Source organism: Silurus aristotelis (assembly GCF_946808225.1).
Source record: "Silurus aristotelis genome assembly, chromosome: 9".
In the NCBI taxonomy this organism is placed as follows: Eukaryota; Metazoa; Chordata; class Actinopteri; order Siluriformes; family Siluridae; genus Silurus; species Silurus aristotelis.
The window spans coordinates 21,992,788-22,018,695 of record NC_139582.1 but is presented as its reverse complement, the minus strand read 5'-3'; the positions used below and the strand labels follow the sequence as shown (position 1 = coordinate 22,018,695).

Below are 25,908 nucleotides of genomic sequence, written 5' to 3'. Positions count from 1 at the left end.
GCTTATTTATTTCACTTTGCTTAAAGCCTTACTGTTAAGAACAGGACAACTTCCATAAAGCCAACAGACCATTTTCAACCATTTCATTCAAAAACTTCAGTCAATTTCTTTGGATTAGAACAGAATAAAAAAAAACACTAGGACCTTCTTTAATCTCTGTCAAGATATATATCCTTCAATCCTATTTTCTGGTGGTATGTATTGAATAGAATGATAATTTTGTAGCATTTTAAGAACATAGATCTTAAAAGCATTTCAAGGAGACCGTAGAAAGTAAGAGGGGGAGGAGGAAAAAACTCAAGAAAAAAGTCAAGAATGAGAATGGGACCTGACCCTCTTATCCAGTTCAGCAGGACAGCAGTTAATCGCCATTTTCTTATTATACCAGTTTCAAATTTCCATTAAAAGGACAATCAACTCTTTGTTTACTTCAGGTATAAAGGAAGTTGGTGCAGAGCAAAAATCGTAACTGCTGGAGTGACAAGACAGAGGATCTCTGGTGTTTGTTAAACATGAATATATTTAAAGACAATATGATTGAGTACAGATATGGATAACATGATTAAATGTATTTTTAAAATATAACAATGCAGCAAGGAACCTACTGGACAGTGAAAGAATGTCAGAAAGTGAAGCCCACAAAAAAGGAGCCTTTCAGCACAAGACTTTGGCCTTAAGACTCCATGCATGCCCTTAGTGATTTGGACTGCAGTCTGCAATACAAAAAAAATCCAAAATGTAATCATCATAACCACCACAGTTATTTCAGAGAGGCCAGAACCTCCCGTCACCTTTCATCAACTCCAGCAGCACTGTTCCCATAAAAAAAAAAAAAAACCTGTTTACTTCCTCTCATAGTTCCACTATGTTCAGCACTGGACAAGAACAAGTTCTGATTCCAGAAATTCCCCCAAGAGACATGGTCCACAGTTTCAGTCTGTGTGCCGACTGATTGAAGCCATTCGTGGACTGCGTTCTTCCTTAGAGAAAATCTTTTTTCTGCTAAGGCACACCCTCTGCCAAAAGCCGAGGAGCACACTGAGTTACACAACTCTGACTGTCAGCATTTACCGAAAAGAAAATACTTTTTGATTTAGTTGTGAGGATTCGAACTGGGAGAGAAAACAAGCACAATATAGTGATGAATGTTTATTGTACTTTATGTTTAAGTAAAGATACAGAGTGGATGACTTCAAGCTTTTGTGACTTCTTCCTCGTCGTCTTCTCGCTGCATTTGCTCGATAAGTTTCTGTCGCTCTGCCGCCTGCCTCATGCGCATTAACACCAGGCTCTCGTAATCCCGTTCAGTGCTCAAAGAGTACTGCACAAAAAAAGATGCATACAAGATGTAAACATTCATTATACAGTAATTACTATTAACATTTTTATAGGTGTCTGGTCCTAAAGCACTTCTGGTGGCGCCATTTTCAAAGCACAGAGCTGTCAAAATAAAATGACTAACATACTTTTGACGTTTAGTTAAAACAGAAGAGATAATAGATATTTAAAAGCTAAAAATAGAGTCCTTACACCAAACATTGAGGCGACAATTTTTCTTTCAGAACATTAACGGCTTTTCCTGAGGGACCATATCCAGACGTGTAGCACGTTCTGGATAAGACGGAGTGCGCTACATTAGAGAAGCAGTAAAGACTTATCGTCTGGATGCATTCCTAGCATAAAAGTCGGAAACATTTAGTGATACAATGTGTGAATAATGTTTATCTTGTGTTTGGTGAGGGCTGGAGCAAGTTAAAGGTAACCCGTGGAGGTTATTAGTGCGCATTGCACTTTCATGGCTGGCTAAGTCTGTATGTCTACGCTAATAATAAAGCACATTGCTAACTGTATTCTATTAAATTGTGGGGAATAAAATTTAAGGTCATGAATGATGTTCTTCAACAAAAAAAAAAGATCTGGAAGATAATACCCTAAGAACTGTAATTTGAAATCGTGGGAGTTGTGAGTGAGTGAGTGAGTGAGTGAGTGAGTGAGTGAGTGAGTGAGTGAGTGAGTGAGTGAGTGAGTGAGTGAGTGAGAGAGAGAGAGAGAGAGAGAGAGAGAGAGAGAGAGAGAGAGAGAGAGAGAGAGAGAGACGCACTGTTTAATCTGACGTGGATAATGTGAGTTTCACATCCCAATGTTTATTAAACCAAGTGTTGGGATCTCCTGCACTCCTTGTCGATTGGTGAGAAACCAATCGACAGAACAAAAGCTAAGAACCCACGAACTCACGTGCAGGGTAAGAACATCAGTCCATTCAAAAATCCTTACAAAATTAACTATTGTGTTTCATCAGAATTTATTTCATACGCATTTATTTTATACGTTTTTCAAACCCAAGATAAACATCATTCACGTTGTATCACCAAATGATTTCATCTTTTATGCTAGGAAGTAATCGTAGGCATCCAGACTATGATAAGCCTTTACCGCTTCTCTCATGTAGACTCACTCGCGGTCTTAACCAGATAATGATACACGTCTGGATATGGTACCTCAGGAAAACGTTTAATGTTCAGAAAGAAAGATTTTCGCCTCAAACGTCGGGTGTAAGGACTCCTGTAATTTCTGTTATCATCCATTTTTGGCTTTTATAAATATCTTAACTTCTATTTTTTTTATTTTTTTTTTAAAGCTCCGTGCTTTAAAAATGGCGTCACCGGATATGCTCTAGGACCAGATATGCGAAGTATCATCTCAATGCGTTTGATATTGTTTACATCCTTAAAATGGTCTACAGTAGTTCACTCAAGATTTACCACTCCAACCTATGTAAGCTATATCTTCATGGAGTTGCCTTTGTGCACAGGGGCATTGTCTTGTTGGAACAGGTATAGGTCTCCTAGTTCAAGTGAAGGGAAAATTCAATGCTACCTACTTTGTGGTATCAGGTTGCTGAAGAACCACATATACCTGAGAAAAAAAAGTCATGTTGCCCCAATATTTCTGTCCATATAGTGTACGTGCGGTAACATGGTTTGTGCTCAAACATTTGGATATGCTGTGCAGTTAAAAACCAAAACAAAAAACACGTTTTTTTAAGTAGTATTCTGTTTTCAAGATTATTGACACCCTTACATTTACAAGGTTAGAATTTTTATTTCTAAAATATTTGAAGGTTAGGGATTTAAGTCCTTATGTAGTAGCACATGGACCACACTTTTCCACTTAGCCCATTATAAATATTTAAATCCACAGACTAAGAAAAGTTGTTTTTGTGTTGCAGCATCTGTTTCTATGTTGAATTCGTTATCACTTATGGCTCAGACTTTACCACTTGCAGACTGAACCAGGTTTTGAGCTAAAATATTGTAGGACCAAATGTATGATGCAATTAGTGTTTACAAAATCCCCCTGGATCACCAGCTACGAAGTTCACAGCATCAATGATCTACCACTATATTTTTTATAGTGGTGTAAAAAAAAGTTCAATTAAAAAAAAGCTTTTGAATGCACTATGCAAACATACTGATGTGCACCAAAGTCTGTTAAAATCACACCTGATAAAGATAAATACCATACATAACAAAAGGTAATATATCATAATAAATAATAATGTATTTTTTGGTGTCCATTTTCTGACGGAATATTCAATTGTTAATAAAATACATTTAATAAATAAATATCCTTATCAGGATAAAGTGCTTAGTATTAAAAAAAAAAACTGTTTTGACAGAGAAAGGTTTTTTTAAATGTAGAAATTCCGAGTGGAAATTCAGAAATGACAGTGTACAATATTTAATTTTTTTACATACTGCACATCTTTGCCCTTTTTTGATAGAAACTACCAGTAATTCAGATATGCACTGGATCATATCAAGAAAGGAAAAGACAAAAAGAGAGAAAGCACCAAAGATTTCCAAAATGTGTTTTACATTTAAATCACCAAAGATGTGTCTAGTCAACAAAAGAGTGAAGTTCTAGTGCATAGGCTTATGTTCGTGTGTGTGTGTGTGTGTGTGTGTGTGTGTGTGTGTGTGTGTGTGTGTGTGTGTGTGTGTGTGTGTGTGTGTGTGTGTGTGTGTGTTTGGAAAAGAGGAAAAGAGCATGACAGTATGCAATATGTGTTGTAAGGTAAAACATCTGTAAGATGCAGTTGTGGTCACCAGTATTTACCCAAGTGATGTGCAAATGGATCTAGGAAATAAAAAAAGGGGGAGAAAAGAAATGATGTGTGAGTGCATGCAGGAGAGAGCTGCCATTAGCATTCCTGTTGTGTGAGCTCAAGCCTCATGTCCACCTCCTAACCACCAAACATCACGCAAGCTCAATTAAGTACATAAACAAATGCTGCATCTTCAATTAAAGCAAACAAAAACAACTCTGCCAGGCTGAATTTTTCATCACCAGTTGTTGTAAAGCTCCACTGCACCCTCTCATGGACAAAGACTCAGCTGGGCACAACTGCAGATTTCTATTACCATTAGTGTATATACTACAGGTGTGTGTGTGTGTGTGTGTGTGTGTGTGTGTGTGTGTGTGTGTGTGTGTGTGTGTGTGTGTGTGTGTGTGTGTGTGTGTGTGTGTGTGTGTGCGTGTGTGTGTGCGTGCGTGTGTAGGGGTACCCCAAAGGCCTGAGACATTTTCCTGTGTTGACCAAACCTGAACAGACAAATTCCAGCAGTTACAGAATCAAGAGCAGAAGCTGAATAAGTGCATTTATGCGATTTTCCAGTCTGTTAATAATGTGAAACCAACACAATGCATAAATTCACAGAGATGCTGAATGAGGACACTAACAATATCTACCTAAAACAGGACAGCTGAAAACTATAAAAGGACATGGCTGACAGTGGAACCTGATTTATGGTCTTCTGCTGTCGAACGTCCTGGTTGGAGATTCTTTTCTTCTCAATACAGTTGTAAAGCATAGTTGTTTGAGTTTCTGCAGCGTTCTAGACTTCTGTGTGTAAACTGAATTAAATGAGCAAGTGTACAGGTGTTGATAAAAGAAAAAGTGGTCAATGTATACCAAACATTAAGAAATCTTCTGGAAGAATTTAAGTTAACCCTTGTAAATGGCATAGCTGACTTCATCAGGTCATGTGATCATAAGAGTTCTAAGCAGCAGTGATGTCAGTAAACAGCCCCTGGGGCTTTGGCCTGTTATACACCAGATGGCTGGTTGACAGTGGGATGAGCTGAGAGACTGATCATACTCATGAGCTTAAGTGCCGTCACAGGTGTGATGAGCGTGTTTGGCTCCAGGCTGTCTGTGCACATATACGTTCTGACAGTACAATGTGTGCATACAAGGCTGTCTCAAGTTGCTCCGTATGGAAAAGCTTCGCTTGAAAAAGTTCTATGTCAGGAAAAAAAACGCACAGTAAGGGTGAAAATACTCTTCATTTAGACCCATGTGTCTGGCTGAGTCATAGGTTGTTTAGATTAATGACAAAGCAGGGTATGGCGCCATCTCAGAAAAACCACACAGATGAGCACACACTATTATTAATGATTCTTATTTCCAGAAAGCAGCACGAGTCATACTCGGATTAGGTGTTTATTTAAGAATGGACTAGAACTGATCAGTCCAGTCCTCTCCTTCCTTTAATTTGTGCGTAGTGTGGGCATTGGGTAAATGTCCACAGAAGCAGGGATATATCTGACAGTTTGACCTTTTGGGACCCTCTGGCTGGACTCCAATAGGAAAGCTGCTATATTTCTATTTAGAGAAAAACTCCAGCTTTTTATTCAGAGATAAACAAACCAAAAAGTTTGACTTGGATATTTGGGTTAAAGTAACCATTAGGTATAGGAAGAGGATTAATGTTAATTAAAGGCCAGTAAAACACGTAGGTGAATGTATGTGTGTCTGCTAGAGAGTGAGAGAGCGTGAGGGAGAGATTATTTGCTTAAAAAAAATACCTAGAAACCATGATTTCTGGTCAAAGAGCAATGACTCGTGAAAGTACCAGAATGCTGTTAATAGACGGACATAATTCATTATTTTCGCATTAACAGGGAAGTGACTTATCTTGTTCCTCTCAAGTAAAAGACATTTCTTTGAGACATTGTGTTGTTAAAATAATGTTGCTTAACAGCCGGGCTAACATTAGCTCAACAAAGCTAAGGCATCCGTCAGTTGGTTCTCAAAGTTGATAGGGAAGAGATGCTACCAGAATCTATTATAGGCAGAAGGCAAATTGGCAGTGGCAGTGTGATAATCTGGGCAATGTTTAGCTGGAAAACCTTTGGTCCTGACATTCAAGTGTATGTCCCTTTGACACTTACTACGTCCTTAAACGTTTCAGAACAAGTACACTACTTCATGGCAACAATTGTTCCCCAAAAGTAGTGTGGATTTTGACCCCTGGCACACTGCAAAAAACAGTTCAGGTACGGTTTGAGAAACATGAGAAAGAGTTCGGGGTGTTGACTTGGCCTCCATAACTTACTTAACTCCCTTAACTTACTTAACTTTAACAAATAAATACATTTCGCTAAAACCTAAAACAAAATGATTTGATTTACTTTATTATAAACTAAAGGTTTATGCATAGATAAATGTATTGCATGTTTGGTAAGGAATCAATTTCATAAAATGCAGCAGTAAAAAAATTTTTTTTAATTTTTTTTAGTTCTCATTGTTTTTGTGTCGGTGGGCTGTGTCTGATTTGATTAATTACAGCCAAAAAACTTGATCATTAAGGGTGATTGATATGTATACAAGAAACTTTTGCCTGAACCTCTTGAAAAACTTAAACAAACACCAGATCCAAGCTGCTGTGTGCCTGTGAACAGCATGTTCCCAGAAGAAATGAAAACTTTATGAAAGGAGAAAGGGCCAGAGTACAAAGCAGGCGTCCAACAGCTTATATATAAAATTATACCCATCACTGGTTTAAAATACAACTTCCTAATATCGTTTGTGTGTGTGTGTGTGTGTGTGTGTGTGTGTGTGTGTGTGTGTGTGTGTGTGTGTGTGTGTGTGTGTGTGTGTGTGTGTGTGTGTGCGCGTGTGTGCGTGTGTGCGTGCGTGTGTGTGTGTGTGTGTGTGTGCGTGTGTGCGTGTGTGCGTGTTTGCAGAAGGACAACTTCCTCCACTTTGTTGAAGAACAAAGCCAGAGACCAAAGCAGAGTGGCATTTTCCACATCTTAAATGTAGTTAATAATGACTTTTTTTTTTTTTTTTTCTTCATTGGAGGTGCATGAATAGTTGTATTCCTAAATCAATACAGCCAAAATTCTTTTTGTGACTAAGGACCCAAAACATTTCTAACAGATTTTGCTTAAGGTGGAACTATTGCTTGAGATGCAATTGGAATGGAATGCAAAGTGTTCTCTACACGGCTTTTACTGGTGTAATAATTTAAGATATAGATATTTTATAAATGTATAATATAATTATACAAAGAGTACAATTATTGGAAAAAAAAATCCATAAAATATTATTGGCAATGGACATACATATTCCCTCACTATGTAATAGTTACATTACATACAACTTTGTAACTTTTATTTTGTAAGTTCTCTACTATGAAAGCCCTCGTTTCAGGAATAGTTTTTTAAGATTCTTTTTTCTAAATCTCTTTTATACTTCGTGACTGTGCCTGAGACAAAGAGTTATGTATTTCTGTTGGTGAGTCCATAAAAGCTATAATGAGAGCAAAGCTTATGAAAACTGTCAGTCGAATAGCGAGCATACCATTTGCAGCATTAAATACAAAAGAGAATCAGAGTACAAAAAAAAATTACAAACAACTTAAATAAAATAAATAAAATATGATAAATACAATTTGACAAAGTGATACCCAGTCTGAAACTTTTGCAGCTTTCAGACCAATATCAGGTATCATGTAGAGACTTATTGATTAATACATATAATAATACAAATACACAATCTGAGCTGTTTGGGTCAAAGGTAAAAGCTGTTTGGGTCTATCTAGTAAACTAGAAAAAAGCTAGCTGAAAAACCATGTGTATAAATTTCTAGTTATAATAAGTTTCCTATTTAAGATAAAATAAGATTATACCTTTATCCATCCCACAGTGGAGAATTTTCTCTGTTACAACAAGTAGTTACACTATCAAACATATTGCAACACAGGTTATATTGCCAATTTTAAATTATTGTTATTGCACGTGTTGCTTTAATAATAATAATAAAAAAATACATGATGCTTTACAACATGATGCAGGTACAGTGCTGCAGGTACAGTGGCTCTTATATGGCTATCTACACTAATCAGCTGCTAAATTACATTTCTTAAAAATTATTTTTTTATAGCATAAATGTGTACCTTAGTACTATATGGACAAAAGTATTGGGACACCTGACTTTCCCAACCATATGTGGTTTTTATGTTGTTGTTTTTTATCCCCAAAACTGTTATCGCAAAACTGAAGGCACACAGTTGTGTAGAATGTCCATCACCAAACACCCACTCCAAAATCTAGTGGAACATCTTCGCAGAGGAGCGGAGGGAATTATAAGAGCAAATTGGAGCTAGAAGTGGAATGAGATGCTCAAATAGCACATACCATCCTTGTGACCAGGTGTCCGCAAACTTTTGGCAATATAGCGTATGTGAAAAGTCAATGGGTTAACTGGAATAAAAGTTTTTAATCCTGTAAAGATTGCTCTTGAACAGACAAAAGCAAAAATCAGATCTATTTCCAGCATTGTAATGCAGAACAACCCTCAGTCATAAAAACATTAAGGGAAACCAGTGAACAACAGGAAACAATGTAGCTGAAAAATTTGTAGCTCAACAATGGATGTGGTGTTTGCCATGAAGGTACGAGGCAATTAGTGTCAGCATAAAGTGAAATCTGTTTCAAAATGTGCAAACTGTTTTATCAACGTGATTACAAATCCTTCCCAGAATGCGAAAGCTCAAGATCAAAAAAACGACATCTAATAATAAGAAACAATGCTTTGCCAATACCAACAAGCAGGTAAATATATTTACTCAGCCACATTTTGTAGCACAAACTTTTGTAGCACTCAGAAGTGTTTTTTTTTTTTTTATGCATTTAGCTTTACAGTGTGGCGAGAAAATCTAGTTTGAGATTCTCGGGACTATATGTAAGTTTATAAAGGCTATAAATTCTGCTTTATATCATCCTGACATGCCCGGCAATGACATGTAAATACTGTAGGAACTGTCTTTGTGGAGCTATGTTTTATTTCTCAGTTTTACTTCCCAATTACAGGAAGTGTAAACAACTTATATATGTGACATTCATCTGGACAAATATGAGATTAGACTGGACAATAATCCATGATATTACAGATGGCAAAAAAAAAAAAAAAAGATCTTTTCTAGCAAGATTTGTGATCACATCAATTAAAGGCAGACAAATGTAGACAAAGCAGTAACTGTTTTGTCTTGTGTTTATTGACAAAGCCATTACAACCAAATCCACAAGAAGCACAGAAATGAATATACACACAATAAAAGCACGTTTAGAACTCAAATCCTGCCCAGAATTGGATCTGGAAATACTTTTCCCAAGCAACTAGGATTAGGCATCCCAGGGGTGGAGAAAAAGCCGTACCAAATACTAAAGAAACCAACAATGGCCTGAACTTGGTTAAAAGTCTCAGTTAACAATTCATCCTCCTCCTAACTAAAGGCCAGAATAATCAAATCTGACTCCAAGAAACATACCAAGGAGAACAGGAAAACAGTTCTAACTGTATTTCTCATAAAGAACCAAGCTTGGTGTGTTACAAAGACTTCCGATATCTTGACTATTTTGGCATCAAAATCTTGATTATCCTTCAGCGTGAAACACAGTGAGAAGGTAATGAAAGTATGGATGGGTGCAGAAAGTTAAACAAGAGCTGTTAAAATCTGCAGTTGCACTTAGTGGCTAAATGCTTTAGTGAGAGCCGATGTTGTTTGGGTTGCATGAGTGATTGCATCTGTAGAAAAAGACTTGAATCATTTGACGAAGACAAGGGAAGAATAAATGTTTACTGCACAAGTATGAAAGCACTTTTCATTTCAGCTTTCACACTCCAGAAGGCGCCGGTCAAGAAAAATTGGAGCGTTTCCTGGAACAGCATATGTCCAACAGAAGGACTACTTCCTGTCAAGTTCAAGTATTGATATAAACCATTTTTCTTAACAATACATTTTCTCAACAATGCAGTATCTGTCTCAGACAGAGGACATCCTAGAGTCATTAAATTAGCGGAAGCATGAGCAGTGTTTGACAAGGAAATGAAATGTCTGGCTCAATATTAATGATGGAACATGCTCTCCAATTGCAGACATAAGAGTCACTGCTTATTTTCACTGGTCTTTATTGAATTTTTACAGGCATTGCATATTTCATAGTTGGTACTATTAACCAGAATGGTCTCAACTGGAACAGATTTAAATATCTGCAACAATTTCCTTAATTACACAGAATAAAACCAGGTTATACGTATATACAGGTAGTCTACTTCTTATCAAGTGTCAAAATTATTAGTACATATAATTTGTGATGACCTTTTAATTTGTGTCTGAATAATCCATGTAAGCCAGATTAATAGGGAAAAACCTCAAACTATCACTAGAGTGGAAAAATCAATGCAAGTGGTTCCAGACCAGTGTACTACAAAATACAATTAATCAAGAAGCGTTCTTCAGGTGATTTTGAACAATAGTGTTTCACAGAGCTCTTCACCACCATCTTCCTTCTACCTCTGTGAGAAGACTTTTAGTCTGATAAAGTAACTGACTCTTACCTACATAATATCCTGAATTAGTCATTTGGAAAATGTTTCAAAAGGTAAGCAGCTTCATGTCTCTGAGCTGAGGTCACTGATATTACAAACACATGGCTATATTGCTTAAGCTTGAATTGATTAGGTACTGATTAGTACTCTATCGTACTATTAATTGGATTGTTTCTATGTTTGTACTATAGATATCAGTGAAAAAGCAGAAAAAAAAAATAATAGGAAACTTAAATACAATTGCATAACTTATAAGTGGATTACAGAGTAATGAGTTCTGTATGTTTATTTATATATATTATGACATTATATATATATATATATTTTTTTTTTATATATTTTTTCGTATTCAGTACTTCGGACTGTTTAGATAGTTAAGGTTAGCTTAGATAGGTAAGCCCAAATGCAAAAGCTCCTAAATTCCTATTTCCAACACATTAAAAGTGTTAGTTTTCATTCTACTACTGTTGTAATTTGAGTAATTGACACACTACAAGGTCAAGTACAGACAGAATATACAATGAAGTGAGTTTACACTGCGTGGGTGTGGGAGCTGAAACCAGTTCTTCTTTGGAAATGCTGCTTGTGCAACTGCAGCCAGCCTATACATGTCCCAGACAACGAATGCCTTTATTCCGAATCTGTGTGCATACTTTTTCAATCAGGAAAAATCTCAACGAACGCATGCATAATACAGGAACACTACAGAGATGTACAATGGTAGAGACATTTCTTGTCACATCACTCTCAACTCAGTGAGTAAAATAGTTTTACAAGTGTTTAAATAAACACAAATAGGGAGGAATAGAGCACTAAGGTAACTGACAGCAAGATACATGTTTGTGGATTGACATTGTTGTACTTCAAGGTGATGTCAGCAGAGATTAAATAGATTCTGATATGGTGCTTCTGGGAGAAAAAAAAAATAAAAATCACTCCACCTGTTCAGACAAACACGCCTTCTATTCAGAAACAAACCTGTGTAACACAATACTATCAACTGTCACACCTGATTTTGAACCTTAGTACTCTCTAGCTAGAAAGGACTATGGACCGTGGAGGTCTGAATTTCCAGCTGAAGATTTGAACCTGCATTTTAGATTTAGATCAAGGTAAGGAAATATGTTCTTTCTCTTAACACACTCAGTGGCTGCTATTTGACTTACTCTGCTAAGTGGTCTACATACAAAGAAGAGTTGTGTTAATGTCCTTTTATAGATTAGTGTGTAAATCTGGAAAAGTCAGCAAAGTCAGTTCTGGAACAAAAAACTAATAATAAAATCATTTATAATTCTCACTGATATATGACAGAAAAAAATCACTGATATATGCTAGCCATGATAATACTAATAATGGTAACAGGATTTGTTTCCCAGAACAAATATGTGCCTCATCCTGGTAAACTGACAATCGTGTAAGTAGGTGTTGGGGGAAAAGACCCAGCTCATGAACGCCGTTCAAACTGATAGACAGCCCAAATTAGCTGCTGTAAACTGTGACTAGGGATACTGGGGTTCATGTGGCTAATTTAAAAAAAGAAACTAAAACTCTGAACAGAGAATAAAAAGCAACATTTCCCAAAAGTGAAAAAGGCTACAGGAAAGAAGTAGAAGAGTGGGAACAGGAGTATTTTCATAGTGGTTGTGAGGTGTCTTGGCAAAGATTTGTTGGTTCAGGCCCACATTCATTTTGTATTGGCAGATGAACTCTCCTTCATTTAAACAAGCCACTTCTGTCCCTCCCTCATTCTTACATGGTTAAAAAGGAATGCTGTTATGTCCATGTTCCCTCATCTCCTGCTGATACTAAAGTGATGATAAAACTTTTATTGGCCAAGAAAACATGTTTGCTCTAGTACTATACACATTTATGCAGTGAGTGTTTTAAGTCACGAGAACGGATCTAAAGTGTGTGAATCTGCAGGAGGTCTTTAGTGGATAAAAATCCCAAGTCCAAGTCTGGTCAACCAGTGCATAGTATTTTTGCCTGTGACTTGATTGAAAAGTGTCTTACTCAAGAGCTTCTTAAGAAAAAGAAACTACCAGCTTATCGATTATTTTAGCAGCTTTCTCTATAACACAATTGATTCAGATTGATTTGATCTAAAGGCCGAATATCTAACAGGTCTAATCATTTACACTCATATCACATTTTAACATTTAGAAATGCTTACATTTAGAAACAATTAAAGAGTAAAAGGTGCTGGTGATCACAAATTATAAATAATGCATTTTTTCTTACTCTTATACTGGATGAATATGTTTATATGTTTAAAGCTCTACACCAGATTCAGCCATTAAGTAAATGTGTCCCTGTTCACTGACATTGACTATGCTTAAATTTGTCTTTGCTTTATATGATTTATTTCTTTTAGAAGAACATTCCATGATGTGCCATCTATAAAAATCCTTGCCTTACTTTAATCTTCAAAAACTGGAACCTATATTTTGACCAAATTTCCTGGGATGCCCCTAAGGACAACATTACAAGGAAAGCTACCTTCAGGAAGGTGGCTAAGGAGATCATCAAAGCGAAAAGTTATGTCCATCAACATGATCAGTCTTCCACTAGCAGATTTCAGACACCTCACCCATGTTGATCCAGATGAGAATGTGGGCAGTTTTGGGGACCTCTCCTTCCTGAAGCAGGGCCACGGGTTATTGCTGCAAAGCTCTCAGAGTGAGCAGAACCTGCTCCAGGCCTGCTTGCCCCCTCCAAAGCCTCCTCGCCTCAACCTGGATGGAACAGAGCTGGGCCAGGACACTGATGACTGGGAATTCCAATACCAGCCTTCAACTGAGAGATGCAAAAAAAGTAACTCTCTGCCACTTCTGGACACTGAGGAGGTGGAGGAAGAAGTTTACGAACTGCATCAAAAAGAGGCTCCGATCAGTAAAAGCGCTGGCAGGGGAAGCCTCAGCTCAGAAAGGGATTCAACACAGACTGGTCCAGAGAAATTCCCTCCAGATGAAATGGACACAACTTTTAATCTAGACTTGGGGCCTTCCATATTGGATGATGTACTGAAGGTTATGGACAAATTCCACCAGTAAAGAAATGTGCCATGTGATCTGTTATATATATTAATGGAACACCTTTTGTATAGACTTCCTGGTCTTACTAGAAAAACCTAAGATGAGTGGTGAAGGAACTTTAACTAGAGATCAAACAAAATTATATATTCATATTCAAGGACACAAATATTCTGACACAAAATTTCAAATGTTCTAAAATACAGCTACTCATCAAGCAACTTAGCAGTTATAATTAGTATTGTATATAACTATTATATTATAATGTATTATATGACATGAAAGACAAGGCTTCCTTGTTCTTTATTTCACAATAATAATGAATCATCTTTGTTTTTAATAACTTGGATTTTGATGTGTTATAAAAGGATTAACAAAATGATCCAGTTCAACCTTTCAGTGTTTTAGAGAAGTAGACCAGTAATCCGACCAAAGTCAACAGCACAGACTGCACCTAAAATCTCTCGTCAATGGGAAGTATCCATGTGATCGAGAATTATAGCTGCATCACCGAATATTGTTAACACATTTAAAATAAGTAGAAATGGCTAAAGTACAACACCACAAAGATTAAGCAATTATACCACCATAAACTCTCAAGCTTTAAAAACACAAGAAAGGTTTTTTTTTTAAATCACTTTCAAATCTTCAGTCTCTTCATCACAAACAAAAAGTTACAGTAGCCTCCCTCTTTCTCAGCCCCATTTCTTTATGGATCCTCCTGTATGCTTCCCTTAATCTGATTTATTATGAGACAACAGTGGAATTATTGTTTCAATGTATTTTCAGTGTATAAGATAGGTGACCAAGAATCTGATCACTCTGGTTAGTATCTGATTGATCTCTGAAGCTTCCTGCGTGACCAGAATGACCTTGGTCTACTCTAATACCAAGGCTTTTCTCCTCTCTAACATGATTAAACAAGCGATATTTATGATTCATTGTTACAATCACAGAATAAAGGAAAATACACTACATGTAAAAAGCAATGAAATTTAAATCCTGTATTTTTTCTTAAAGAGTTCAAGGTAAATAAACACGATATAAAATATTCTAATATAATATCTTGATTCCTAATAAAGCACTCAAAATCCATCTGAAAGACATGGACGTCATTAAACATTTACAGAGCAGTACAGAATATCATAAAAGCTAAGATATAGGTAAAACCAAAATATAAACCAATTATAAACAAAAATATTACAATTACCTCCAGAGAAATTTGAAATCATCTCACCTATAACATGTACTATAGAAGCACATCATAATCATTTACGGCATTTAGCATTTTTTTTTAAATTACAATTAAAAAAAAATAAAAAAAAAATTCATCTGATTATAAGCTTGCATGAAACCAAGTGTCCAAATCTCACACAGCCGATGTAAAAAGAAACGGACAATAATTAGAAAACAAATTACCTCGGGGCTACAGAACAAGCCAGACGTCTGCAAGGTACCCTGACATCTGGTACCACTTTCCCTTTTCAAATTCCAGGCCACTATCACCCTGAATACCAAAAACCTGCCATCTCACAGTGTAATGAAAAAATATACACTTCTTCCTTTAAGTTTGAAAAAAAGCATGCCCAAAATTTTGTTTTGATAACAGAGACATTTCATTGCTTATTGTAACAGCAGCTGGCAGCCTCAAACAATGCTCCTGCAAGCATGCAACATCATTTACTGGTATTTTTGTTCCCAGTATAATTAATTCTTCTATATCTGGCACACTATGACAAAGTACAATTCTGATGAGCTAACTACCTCACTGACAAATCATCACTACTTTAATAAGTGCAACACCACAGCAATAAATTATATCATTAACTCATGCTAATATCAATGTTCAAGCTACTATACAAGACATTTCTCAGAAATCTGATTTCTTTTAGATGACCAGCTAAAAGAAGTGTGTCTACCTACTGCTGCCAAAACCAAAGTCCAAAACCAGACAAATATTTACAGAATAATGCACTTCTTTCAGTGGCTTATAGACACAGCTAGGGGAAAAAAATCAGCATAGTAGACACATCTGGTTAATGTTTTGTCTGATGGGAACTATAATACCTCTGACAGGAAAAGTATATTTAAAAAAAAAAAAAAAAAAAAAAAAAAAAAATGAAATATTGCATTAGAAATCCTTTCTCGGAAAACAAAAATTAATAAAGAATTCTGTAAAAGCTCAAACATACAGTATTCCTTTTGGAACGACTAACCACTTGTGTGTTATATGCATCGCTGCACATGTCCTAGACAATAGGAGGTTACTGAAATGACTGTCTCCCTGTTGAAGAGAGAACAATGCATGCCAAGTTATAAAACTATCCTTTCTTTAAAACTAAAAATGTTTTCCTCTTAGGGCAAATAAACATGCCATCATATCTACAGCTGCCAAGATGAAAAGCATAACTCCTAAAAATAAATGATTAGGTACATATTTAACAGGCTGCCTAATATTCACTTCTGATGAACACATTCACTTCTAATGAAATGACTTTGATATGTCCCACAAAGCAGAAAATGCAAAGCAGAAACATCTTTATACATGAATAGCATTGGGAACATCTTGCACTCCACAGAAAAGACCAAACCTGGGTACCAAAACATAAAAAAAAATAAAAATGCCAAGGTCTCCTTGGGATGCGAAATTCATGAGGTTTAAAAAAAAATCCCAATACCTCTGCTCTACAATTACAGCTGGCGTGAGAAGGCGAGGGAGCACAAGCATTGTGGGATACAGAGCAGCCCCGGCAAACCTCCAAGACTGTCAAGGGTAACCTTGACCAAGATGCTTGACAGCATTAGTAATGTTCACCTCCACAACTGCAGACTAGCATGAAAATCGCTGCATTATAATGATGTTTTCCTTTACTAGCCTGGGAACTCACAACGATGAAGTAATTGGCTTTCAATAACAGTAGTAAATATTATTCCTGCAAATCCCGTGAAAAACAATTGCTCAAAAACATTTCTGAGGTTCAGAAGAAATCATATGTGAAACATTCAAAAAAGGGAAAAATGTGATAAAAGCAGGGTGTTACAGGAATTAATCTTATCACTTTTAGTAACATAGATATGTAAGTCAAGAGTGGAAGCTGATGTCTCATAATAAATGTAAATGGTGGATAGATGTACTTTAAAAGTATAAGCCAGAGAGGAATGTTTAGGTTTCAACTTTTCCCTTGGGAGGGGGGTGGGATAAAGCAGCCTCTCGTGCCAATCGTCCATTATGTATACAGCTAGCTGGTCCTGCACTTCTCACGTTCCGCCTGCCGGGTCAGACCTTAATGAGGGACAGCCCAGGGGGCCGCCAAAGCTGCTAGACGTGCACAGAGTGTGCCTTCCAAAGGAAACAAACCCAAATTCCCTTTCTCTAAACACATTGTCCGGGAGCCCCGCGATGAGCACGCGAGTGCGCCAAACATATTTGCCCACTGATGCAAATATAGAATGTCAAACGTTTACATATTTCTTTTCGAGAAGTGGGAGTTTAGATCACGTTATTTAGATTGGAGGCCGAGCCTGCAGCATGTGCATTTTTAGGAAAGCTAAGCTACCATGGGACGTATGGAAGCAGAGGCAGTTATTCACAAAAAGCAAAAGGGGCATGCAAAAAAACTGCTTATACTGTAGTTACTATACCTGTGATGGAGTAAATGTTACAGCTGTAGAGTTATTGGGTGCCACTGGAGCAGCGGTCTCAGGTTGTCCCTCGAGCCAGGCAATTTTTAAAGGGGTTTCTGCCAAGCCACTCTCATTTTGGCATGCCAGTTCCTGAATGCAGATACAAAAAGAACACATTAAATCTAATTAACAGCTGTGAAGGAGTTTCACAAATGATCAGATGTGGTCAGAATGCAGGGCTTGAATGAGTCGCTTGGGCTCGAGATAATGAATAACCCGTGTTTTATAATAGACACACGTTCATCTAAAGTCTATATATTGCATCACTTTTAATTTTCCCTATTCCTAAAATCCTTTCCATCACCAATTGTAGAAATCTCAGAGCACAAACAGTTTGCACATTCATTTTTATAATTAGCTTTTTTAGATTCAATTATTTTCATTGACATTTTCATGTTTGCCAACAGTTTATTCACAACACACTTCGTCTGTCCAGCTCTCTCACCTTGTTGTCTTTCCACTCGGTTCAAACTGCCTCATGCCTTAAAGGCTCAACAATCACATTAATACCGAAATCTTGTTTGTCGTCCTGTAAATCGCTGAAACAACTCGGATGTAACTTATTGCAACTGTGTCATAAAGCTTAAAAAAAATCACTGTGTATACTAGAAATACTTTTCATATAATACTAATAATTGTGTTATGATGAAGGCGTCCTTTAAACTGTGTACATACATAAAGAAAACACAAAACTTTCATCACTGTCAAAGTAATCATAAGCTTACATTGTTCTTTATTTGTGTTGTCATCACTGTCTAAGTCACAGCATGGTGATTTAATGTCTATGTGCACAGTACAAAAAGTGTGTTTGTTGAACTTGCGCTAGCCCCACGCCTCCATTCTGCCCTGGGACCACTAAAAGCCACACACCAAGAGTCTGTTCTAAAAGCATGGCGGCCATGTACTTTAGGGGAAGCAACCACACACGCAGGCAAAGCCCACAACAGTCCGATTTCCAGCATGAAGTCAGACAGATCATGACAATAAGTAAAACTCTGGTCCCCATTAAAAACACCAGACTGCTCCTTTACTGCATCAGTCGCATAATCTATACACACAAACTATAAATCCATTCAGCCAAAAATGTCACATTCAGGCAGAAAAATATCCATAAGAGACTTTGATATACATTTAAAATAAACCCTGGGATTATGCAATTTAAATTAATGAGGATAGAAGTGGGTAGCTAACAATAAATCTCTCCAACAATGTTTTGCTGTTAAGCAACATTTTGCTTGCAAAGTGCTACAAGAGAACAGACAGTAGAACATGTTTAAAAAAAGAATGTCATTTTCTCTCTTGTTTCTTTCACTCAGATGACGCTCAAGTGTGATAGCAGTCAAAGTATGTGACGCATATACTTTTTGCTACTCAGCCAGTTCTCCATTCAGCAATTAAAATGCACACTTGCACAGCTAATTAAATAAAACTGAACTAATAGGTTGCACATCAAGATTACAAAGAAGTAAACCGTAAGCAAAAGGAAATTGACGTGCTATTAGAACTTTAATCGAATTTTATTTCAATTCATTTATATAGCGCTTTTAACAACTGACATGGTCACAAAGCAGCTCCAGAGAAATCCAGATAGAGATTTGTTCCTAATGAGCAAGCCAGAGGTGATGGTGGAGAGGAAAAAGACTAAGACTCTTTCCTAAGACAACATAACGATCAATTGTTGAATGGAACCTATTCCCATCTGGGTGACAGAATAATGCCAAATTTTTATTAAAGTTCTCTTTTATAACTGTATACTTTTCAAATCCAACTGTGCCTTCGTACTTCGGAAAAGACGAATCAGTCTGAAAATACTCACCGCTGCTCTTACAGTCGCAAACTCGACCACAGCACTGCCTTTCTTCTTACTCGATACTATAATATTCAAGACATCACCATACTGCAAACAGAAAAGAAGAAATAAAAAACAAAATAGGCCACATCATTTTAACTATGACTGATTAAAAGTGATAGGTTGGTTTTCTGCCAAAAGTAATAAATAATGAATACATAGCAAGTTTAGATATTCTTGACATGAATGTTTCATAATTTCACATTTCAGCCATCCTTATTAAAGCTTATAATATTTCAGCTTGACCACCACTAGTCACTATATCATTGTTTACTCGTGTTCTCTGTTTGAAAAATGGTAAAATGGTAAAACTCTATCTTTTGAGAAACTATTCATCTGCACCCCTTTTACAGCCTTTCTGTTTTGCTAATGGTACCGTGTTTTTTTCAGGTGCGGGGGCTGAAATGAACATGGCTCAGCTCCCAAGGCCTGCCAACAAGATTTAGACTGGGGAGTAATGGGAGGTTTGGCTTGGTTCACACTATAACCTCTGACCCAGAAAGAGGAGTGAATGCTTGGTTTGGATAGAGTATTAGCTTTGTCCAAAGTCCATGTTCACTTAGAGTCATTAGGGAGGCTCAGCTAATCGCAGCTGAAGGAAAGAACAGCACTCAAAATAGTGTTACATCAACAGGTCACTTGTCATGGACAAGGGCTAACTGAGTTATTACCAGAGACTTTATGTTGAGCAAGGAGAAATTCTTGAGGTTTCTGAGAATCTAAGACTGCTGGGAATCGATGTTCATTCGTTGGGAAAAGTCCGGGAAAAAAAAAAACACAATTGGACACTAAGGACCACAACCTTGCCAAAAGTGACAAAGGAGAAGCCTGCCAAATGATTCATATTTCATATATGTAACTTTTCCAAAGCTTTTATGGAGGGTAAGAAGTAGAACTAGTGGGATTGCAGCTAAAATGTCCGGTTCCAAAACATACAGAGACCCATGCCAAATGAAGACTACAGAGTCCAGCACTTTTTTTGCCAGTAAAACCTGGCTGCCATCCTATCAAAACTCATTACTTAATTCCTCTTGCTTTTAGAGTACTTATAATCCTTTAAGACACCACTGGATCATGATTTCTATAAAAAAAAAATGTTTTTAACAAGGAACGAAATCATGTGTAATCAGGGATATCTCTGACCTTTTCAGTTAACTCCACTATATAATGCTAACAAACCTGCATCTTTGCCAGGAGGTCTTAGAGTCAGTTATGTGCTTCATCGGGGTGGTACGCATGCTGCTGTGTTGCATGAGAATAGCACATTTCCCAGCAACTCCCCCGTTAGCACTAAACATACCAGCAAAGACGGCTAGTGAGAGTGGCGTGCAACTCTTTAAGAGGGCACTTGTAGTGCCCTCGGCACATTTCGCTACTACAAAAAATTTAATAACGCTCGCATAACAGGGAAAAGTAACATGTATTTAAACAGTTGATGTCATGCAGACCTGAAAACCTGAGGCGCTGGACACCAGGCCTCGCTCATTAGGAAGAGAAACAGATTGTTCATGCGTAAGGACACTTTCTCACACTTGTTAAAACAGGCTGCGGCAGTCCATCCAGACTGGTGTTTGTTTTAACGAATTGAGTCAACACAGGTCCGGGAAATTTATATCGATTTGTAGGTAAGGTGATGCAAGAATGTTGGAGAAAAAATCAGTGTGTCACCTTCTGAAGGAGGCTGTGAAGAACTTCCTGGGAATATCCACTGTTTGTGTCATCGTCTTTTTTACACTTCCACTTTAGCTGAGAAAGAGAGCGAGCAAGAGAGAGAGAGAAAGAGAGAGATGACAAAAATATGTCAAATTCAATTTAACATTAAATAAAAAAAAATAAATAAATAAATCCAATTTTTCAAAACTGAAGACGATGATGAGCTATTTATTTAGAATTGAGCTGGGTAAAGAGATTAATATCACCGTGCATAAAGAGATGGGATCGAGGTCTTATTCCATTGCCCCACAGAAATAATTGTAGAACGACAACATGAAGGCGAAGCTGCTGTTTTTTTGTTGTTTTCTTTTTAATTGACCTGAAACTCAACAAGCCTAAGCATTAACAATAAACTATAAACCTGAAACGAAAGAAAGGGATCGATTAAACTAACATAGAAGCCTGGGGTACTCACAGCAGTGATTCACCTGTTAATCACTGGATATTTTAATGAAGTGCTATCAGTCACCAGACTCATTTACAGATGTCAGTGCTGCAGTCAGATGTTTTCATTTTTTTGGAAAGAAAGTGTGGATAGCATCTGGAGAAATCCTTGATAAAGTGCCATGCTAGTAACTGTGGTGAAGTATATGAATGTTGTTTAGTGTTTGTGGCAGTTCTGTGTTTTGTGTGCTAACATTATCTTAAAATTCTGCGTTCTTGAATTGATCAGCCATTAAAAACAGACTTAACTGTACCCTATTATTTACACGTATACACTTGTGTTACGTTATGCTGCCATTCTTCCGGAAACTGTCATTCTTTCTAATACATAGCTGAAGCAGCGACAACTTCTTCCAATTCATTCCATTATGTAACTGCTTTCTGAAATACTACGATTATTCCCTTTTTTAAATCGGAACAGCAGACATTTAACCGATGCTCCGAATTTAAAAAAGGACATTTTACAGGTTGAACAACAATCCAAGTCACATGTTGATATTCTCTGGCAATGTCTTCAGTACATTTCAGACAAACCAACCATATAGTTACAAATGAGAGCAATATTTTCTTTTCCTTTTTGCAGAACAAAAGTAAGCGCCCTCACACGAAAAATAACACTACCTCACGTGAGATGGTCGGGCTTTGGGTTTTAAGCAAATTTTTTTAGGTCTTGGAGAATGATGGTTTTCATCAGAATCGCCCACAACACACCAGAAAGACCGGTAATGCTCTCAATGCAAAATCGCCCAAAACACATAAGGATTCCACGCTCCATATAAAAAAAGATAAATACTATGGATATAAAAACTAACCAAATGTAGAAAGGTTAGATTTACAGGTTTTTGTCAAAATAAATTTAATAAATCAAGAATAAAACATTGTATGAATTTTATGTGATATAGCAAGCAATTTTTACGGAAATAAAACTGCTTTGAAGGGGGGGGGGGGGTGATAACAGCAACACAGCACACCACGATTATAAGAACTTTTTAATTTTATCTATACTAACTTTTTATTTCACTCTTGCTGGCAAAAATGCTCCAGATCTATCAAATTGTTAGTGAATCTCCCATGTATGGCCTAAATCAGGGTTCTGACATCTGGGTCATTCCAAAACATAGATCTTCTTCTTAATCATTGTTTTTTGGGTGAAAAACAAAATTTTTGGTGATTTTGGTGAGTTTTGGTGTGTTTCCAGTTTAAAAGGGCTTTCCAAGATACCTATCCAAGATATGTGATAAAAATGATATTTCTCACATACAGGAAGTGACCAGCACTTTACAGATAATCCTGTAGCTCCTCACTGTTACTATAAGTCTCCTTTTTGTAGAGATTTCACCATTTTCTTTACATGTTGATGAAGGCTTTCATGGTGTTCCATGGTACATTTAATGCTAAGGAAATTATTTTGTACCATCTCCTACCCATTGATAATAAAATTCGGCAATTTGTTCGTAAATCCTTTGTGGATTATGGCTTCAGCAGTTGCCAAGAAACGAATAGAATCTACAGCAACAAATAACCATATTTATTTGGACTTAATCAGCCACACTATATTGATGAAAGATTTACGACAAACCGCTGAACATGATGTTGAATGTAAGTGGTTGCAAGCTGAATGAAAGGGTGTGCCTGGTCATTGCAATGTTTTTTGATATAGAAATTTATATTCAAGTAGTTTAAGATATTCATTCATCATTCAACTTCTGGGTGATGGCACAAGGAGAACAAGTCTAACTTGTTAGTTAAATTGTTGAGTCATAGAATCATTGTCTTGGATGCAGGATTAAGCTTCATTTGAAGGGAATTTGTCGGAAATTAAAAAGGTTTATAGGGTTATCTACAGCCTGTCAAAGAACGTTTGGTTTCTATAATAAACCCATTTCAAACCTTTTGCCTTTTTTTTTTTTTTTTTTGGTTTCAACACAGGGCCACACTTTTTTTCATACCATCCACTTAATCTGCCTTCATCAGAGGCTAAACATACTGAAAAAGCATTTTGCCTGGTTCTAGCATGTGTTCAATGAATATGCTTGTTTTAATACATTTAATTATGTAATGTGCATGTTGACTGCAACCCCCCCCCCCCAAAAAAAAAAAGAAAAAAGGTTAAATATCTAACAATATACCTTTAATTTAGGTGTGACGTTTCTGTTGCCTTGCTGCACTGAGGAAAAATCTGTCACATGAGAAAATGGGAGCACAGAACAAGAGAGAGAGAGAAACAGAGATACAGTTAATCCAGTGTCACTGTTCATTAATCAATCATTTGATATTTAAGTAAATAACAGTGTGGGGTTCATGTATAACAGCGCAAACGACTCTTTTCTACATGTGTTGCTGTGCGTTTTATCCTCCGTTTTGCATACGATCTCACACTTCCACAATTCATCTGCTTAAACTATTCTCGCCTTTGTGTTTCCTTTCTGACATCCTGTTTATTTTTTATATTCTGAGGTCTCCTTTATTTAAATGTTTTTATCAAATAACATGCTCTGTATCAAAATAAAAAAAAAACCTGCAATAACAGTGCAATTTTTTAAATCTTAAGTTGGTTTGGTTTATTAATTGCATGTGTACAAAATGTTTTGCATTTGAGTTGGATATTGCATAAGTTCCAAGTAATAATAGCACGTAAGTACCTGCATGTGTGGACTGAGTGTTGAGCCTCCACTCCCTCTCTTTCTGGATTTGCTCTCGAATCAGTCTCTGCTCTTCTTGCAGCTGTTTGGAGCCCTCTTCTCTCAAGCGGGCAATCTACACACAGACAGACACACACACACACACACACACACACACACACACACGACAGAACCAAGTCAACAGACTTCATTCACTGCAAAGACATACGTCATATTAGCCTGAACCAGCACACAAATCATGCTTACATAACACATCAACGCATACTCACTACTATAGGAATTTTTAAATCTGACCAAAAACCGCAGTGTACCATGTACTATGCAGAACCATATGAACTGCAATAACCCTAAACCTTGCCTCTTAATATGGAACACTGCCACCTACTGTCTGTCATCAAATTAGGCCTCTACATATCTAAATTCAAACCAGGTTTGAGCTACAGAAGGACCTGATCAAAATTTCACTCCGCAAGCATGTCAAGAATTTCATTCATTATTCTCTCTATGAGTATAAAGCGAACTATTCTGCTGTTTGACCACAGTAAGTGTTCATAAAAGATTAGCAAGTGAATCATGGACACCATGTGACATTCATGTGGAGAAATAAAGGTTTGAGCCAACAGACTGAATGAGCATGAAGGAAGAGAAAGATCAAGGAAAATAAATTCTTTGTTTAGCTGAAGATGGGACAGTTTAAGGGGAATGAGATACACTGATGATCGGCAGCAGTAACTTACTCTCTTTGCCTGAAACCAGCTTTGTTATTAGGAAAAACATTAGTCTCATTCCATTCTAATGATTTGAAACCATATCAGCGCTAATGAAAGAAAGAACTCCTTCATTACTTGAACAATGATACTACTATGTAGGCAACTTGGCAGGAGGTCTATTTGAGCCATTATTTCAATAAAAATATGTTTTATCGCATCATATCACAATACAGTTCTGTAATACACAATTTCTATAAGTTTGCTAAGCCGCCAAAACAGTATTTTCTCTCATTTAAAGTTAGTTTAATGGTACTTTATTCGTATGATAATTTAAGCATTATGTGTGTTATTATTCTATTTTATTACTATTTAGAAGTAAAAAAAAAACAATGGTTTCAAAAGATTCAAAATTGTATTGTCAAATAAATGTGATCATCAAAAAAGAGAAAATTACAATCAGATTATTTAATTTTCTACAAATATTTTATTTAGTTGATAAACTATTAATATTACATAAGTTATAAAAATAAAATGATGACAGCTATATATCGGAAATGTGCGGCACTAATAAATGGCATCAGAAACCAAAATGCCTAAAATGTTTTTATTTTATTTTTTAATTTTGAATTGAAGGCACATTTAAAGAAGGCACATTTGTTGGCCCAAATATCAGTTCTTACTTCTTCTTCTAACGTCCGTGTGATTTTGAATTCCTCTGTTTTCTGAGCGTCTGCCTCTGCTTGCCGTTCACGAGCCTCCAAGTCTGCAGACCAACATAGCAGAATAAATAAATAAATAAATAAATAAATAAATAAATAAATAAATAAATAAATAAATAAGTCGATTAAACATAACCTGAAAGTATCCAAGCAGCACAGCACAAAATCATCGAATTCAGTAAGGAACTCATTGGAGAATTGTATCTTATAATAAAATCTGACGAGATCAAAAAAGGCTGAAGAAAGACATGAAGGCTGCAGAAACAAAGATATGTCACCTAGTTTGATCTTTTTCCTCTTGTCATCTAGTTTACTGTTTCGCTCCTTGGCTTTTTTCTTGCCAGCACGGGCCTGGTCATAGAGAGCCTGTAAATAATGCAAACGACATAAAAGCTGGATTAAAGTAAAACCTAAAAAAACATTTGCCTTCTGTT

The 25,908-nt window shown here is 36.6% G+C and overlaps 2 protein-coding genes and 1 long non-coding RNA gene across 3 annotated transcripts in view; 1 reads left to right on the top strand and 2 right to left on the bottom strand.

The window, feature by feature from the left end:
• LOC310731146 overlaps window positions 1–25,908 on the bottom strand; it is a 124,448-nt gene that overhangs the window by 22,503 nt on the left and 76,037 nt on the right. The gene's annotated exons all lie outside the window — the stretch shown is intronic.
• dnajc17 (DnaJ (Hsp40) homolog, subfamily C, member 17) overlaps window positions 1,137–25,908 on the bottom strand; it is a 50,962-nt gene continuing 26,190 nt past the window's right edge. Inside the window, exons 4-11 of the mRNA XM_083550529.1 lie at window positions 25,753–25,840; window positions 25,436–25,518; window positions 24,046–24,160; window positions 23,533–23,582; window positions 20,915–20,992; window positions 19,214–19,294; window positions 17,356–17,487; window positions 1,137–1,321 (exon numbers count right to left, since the gene is read on the bottom strand). Coding sequence (XP_083406655.1) covers window positions 1,193–1,321; window positions 17,356–17,487; window positions 19,214–19,294; window positions 20,915–20,992; window positions 23,533–23,582; window positions 24,046–24,160; window positions 25,436–25,518; window positions 25,753–25,840 — 756 coding nt within the window. The 3' untranslated portion in view covers window positions 1,137–1,192. The remainder of the gene's footprint in view (window positions 1,322–17,355; window positions 17,488–19,213; window positions 19,295–20,914; window positions 20,993–23,532; window positions 23,583–24,045; window positions 24,161–25,435; window positions 25,519–25,752; window positions 25,841–25,908) is intronic.
• Window positions 11,150–13,851, top strand: LOC310731131 (cdc42 effector protein 3). Its single transcript, XM_083550545.1, has 2 exons — window positions 11,150–11,793; window positions 13,056–13,851. Exon 2 carries the CDS (start codon window positions 13,147–13,149, stop codon window positions 13,732–13,734), a length of 588 nt encoding a protein of 195 aa, XP_083406671.1. The 5' UTR covers window positions 11,150–11,793; window positions 13,056–13,146; the 3' UTR covers window positions 13,735–13,851.

What these genes read in the sequence shown, in the direction of transcription:
- LOC310731131 (XM_083550545.1), top strand. Translation starts at nt 13,147, where the DNA reads ATGCCCCTAAGGACAACATTACAAGGAAAGCTACCTTCAGGAAGGTGG.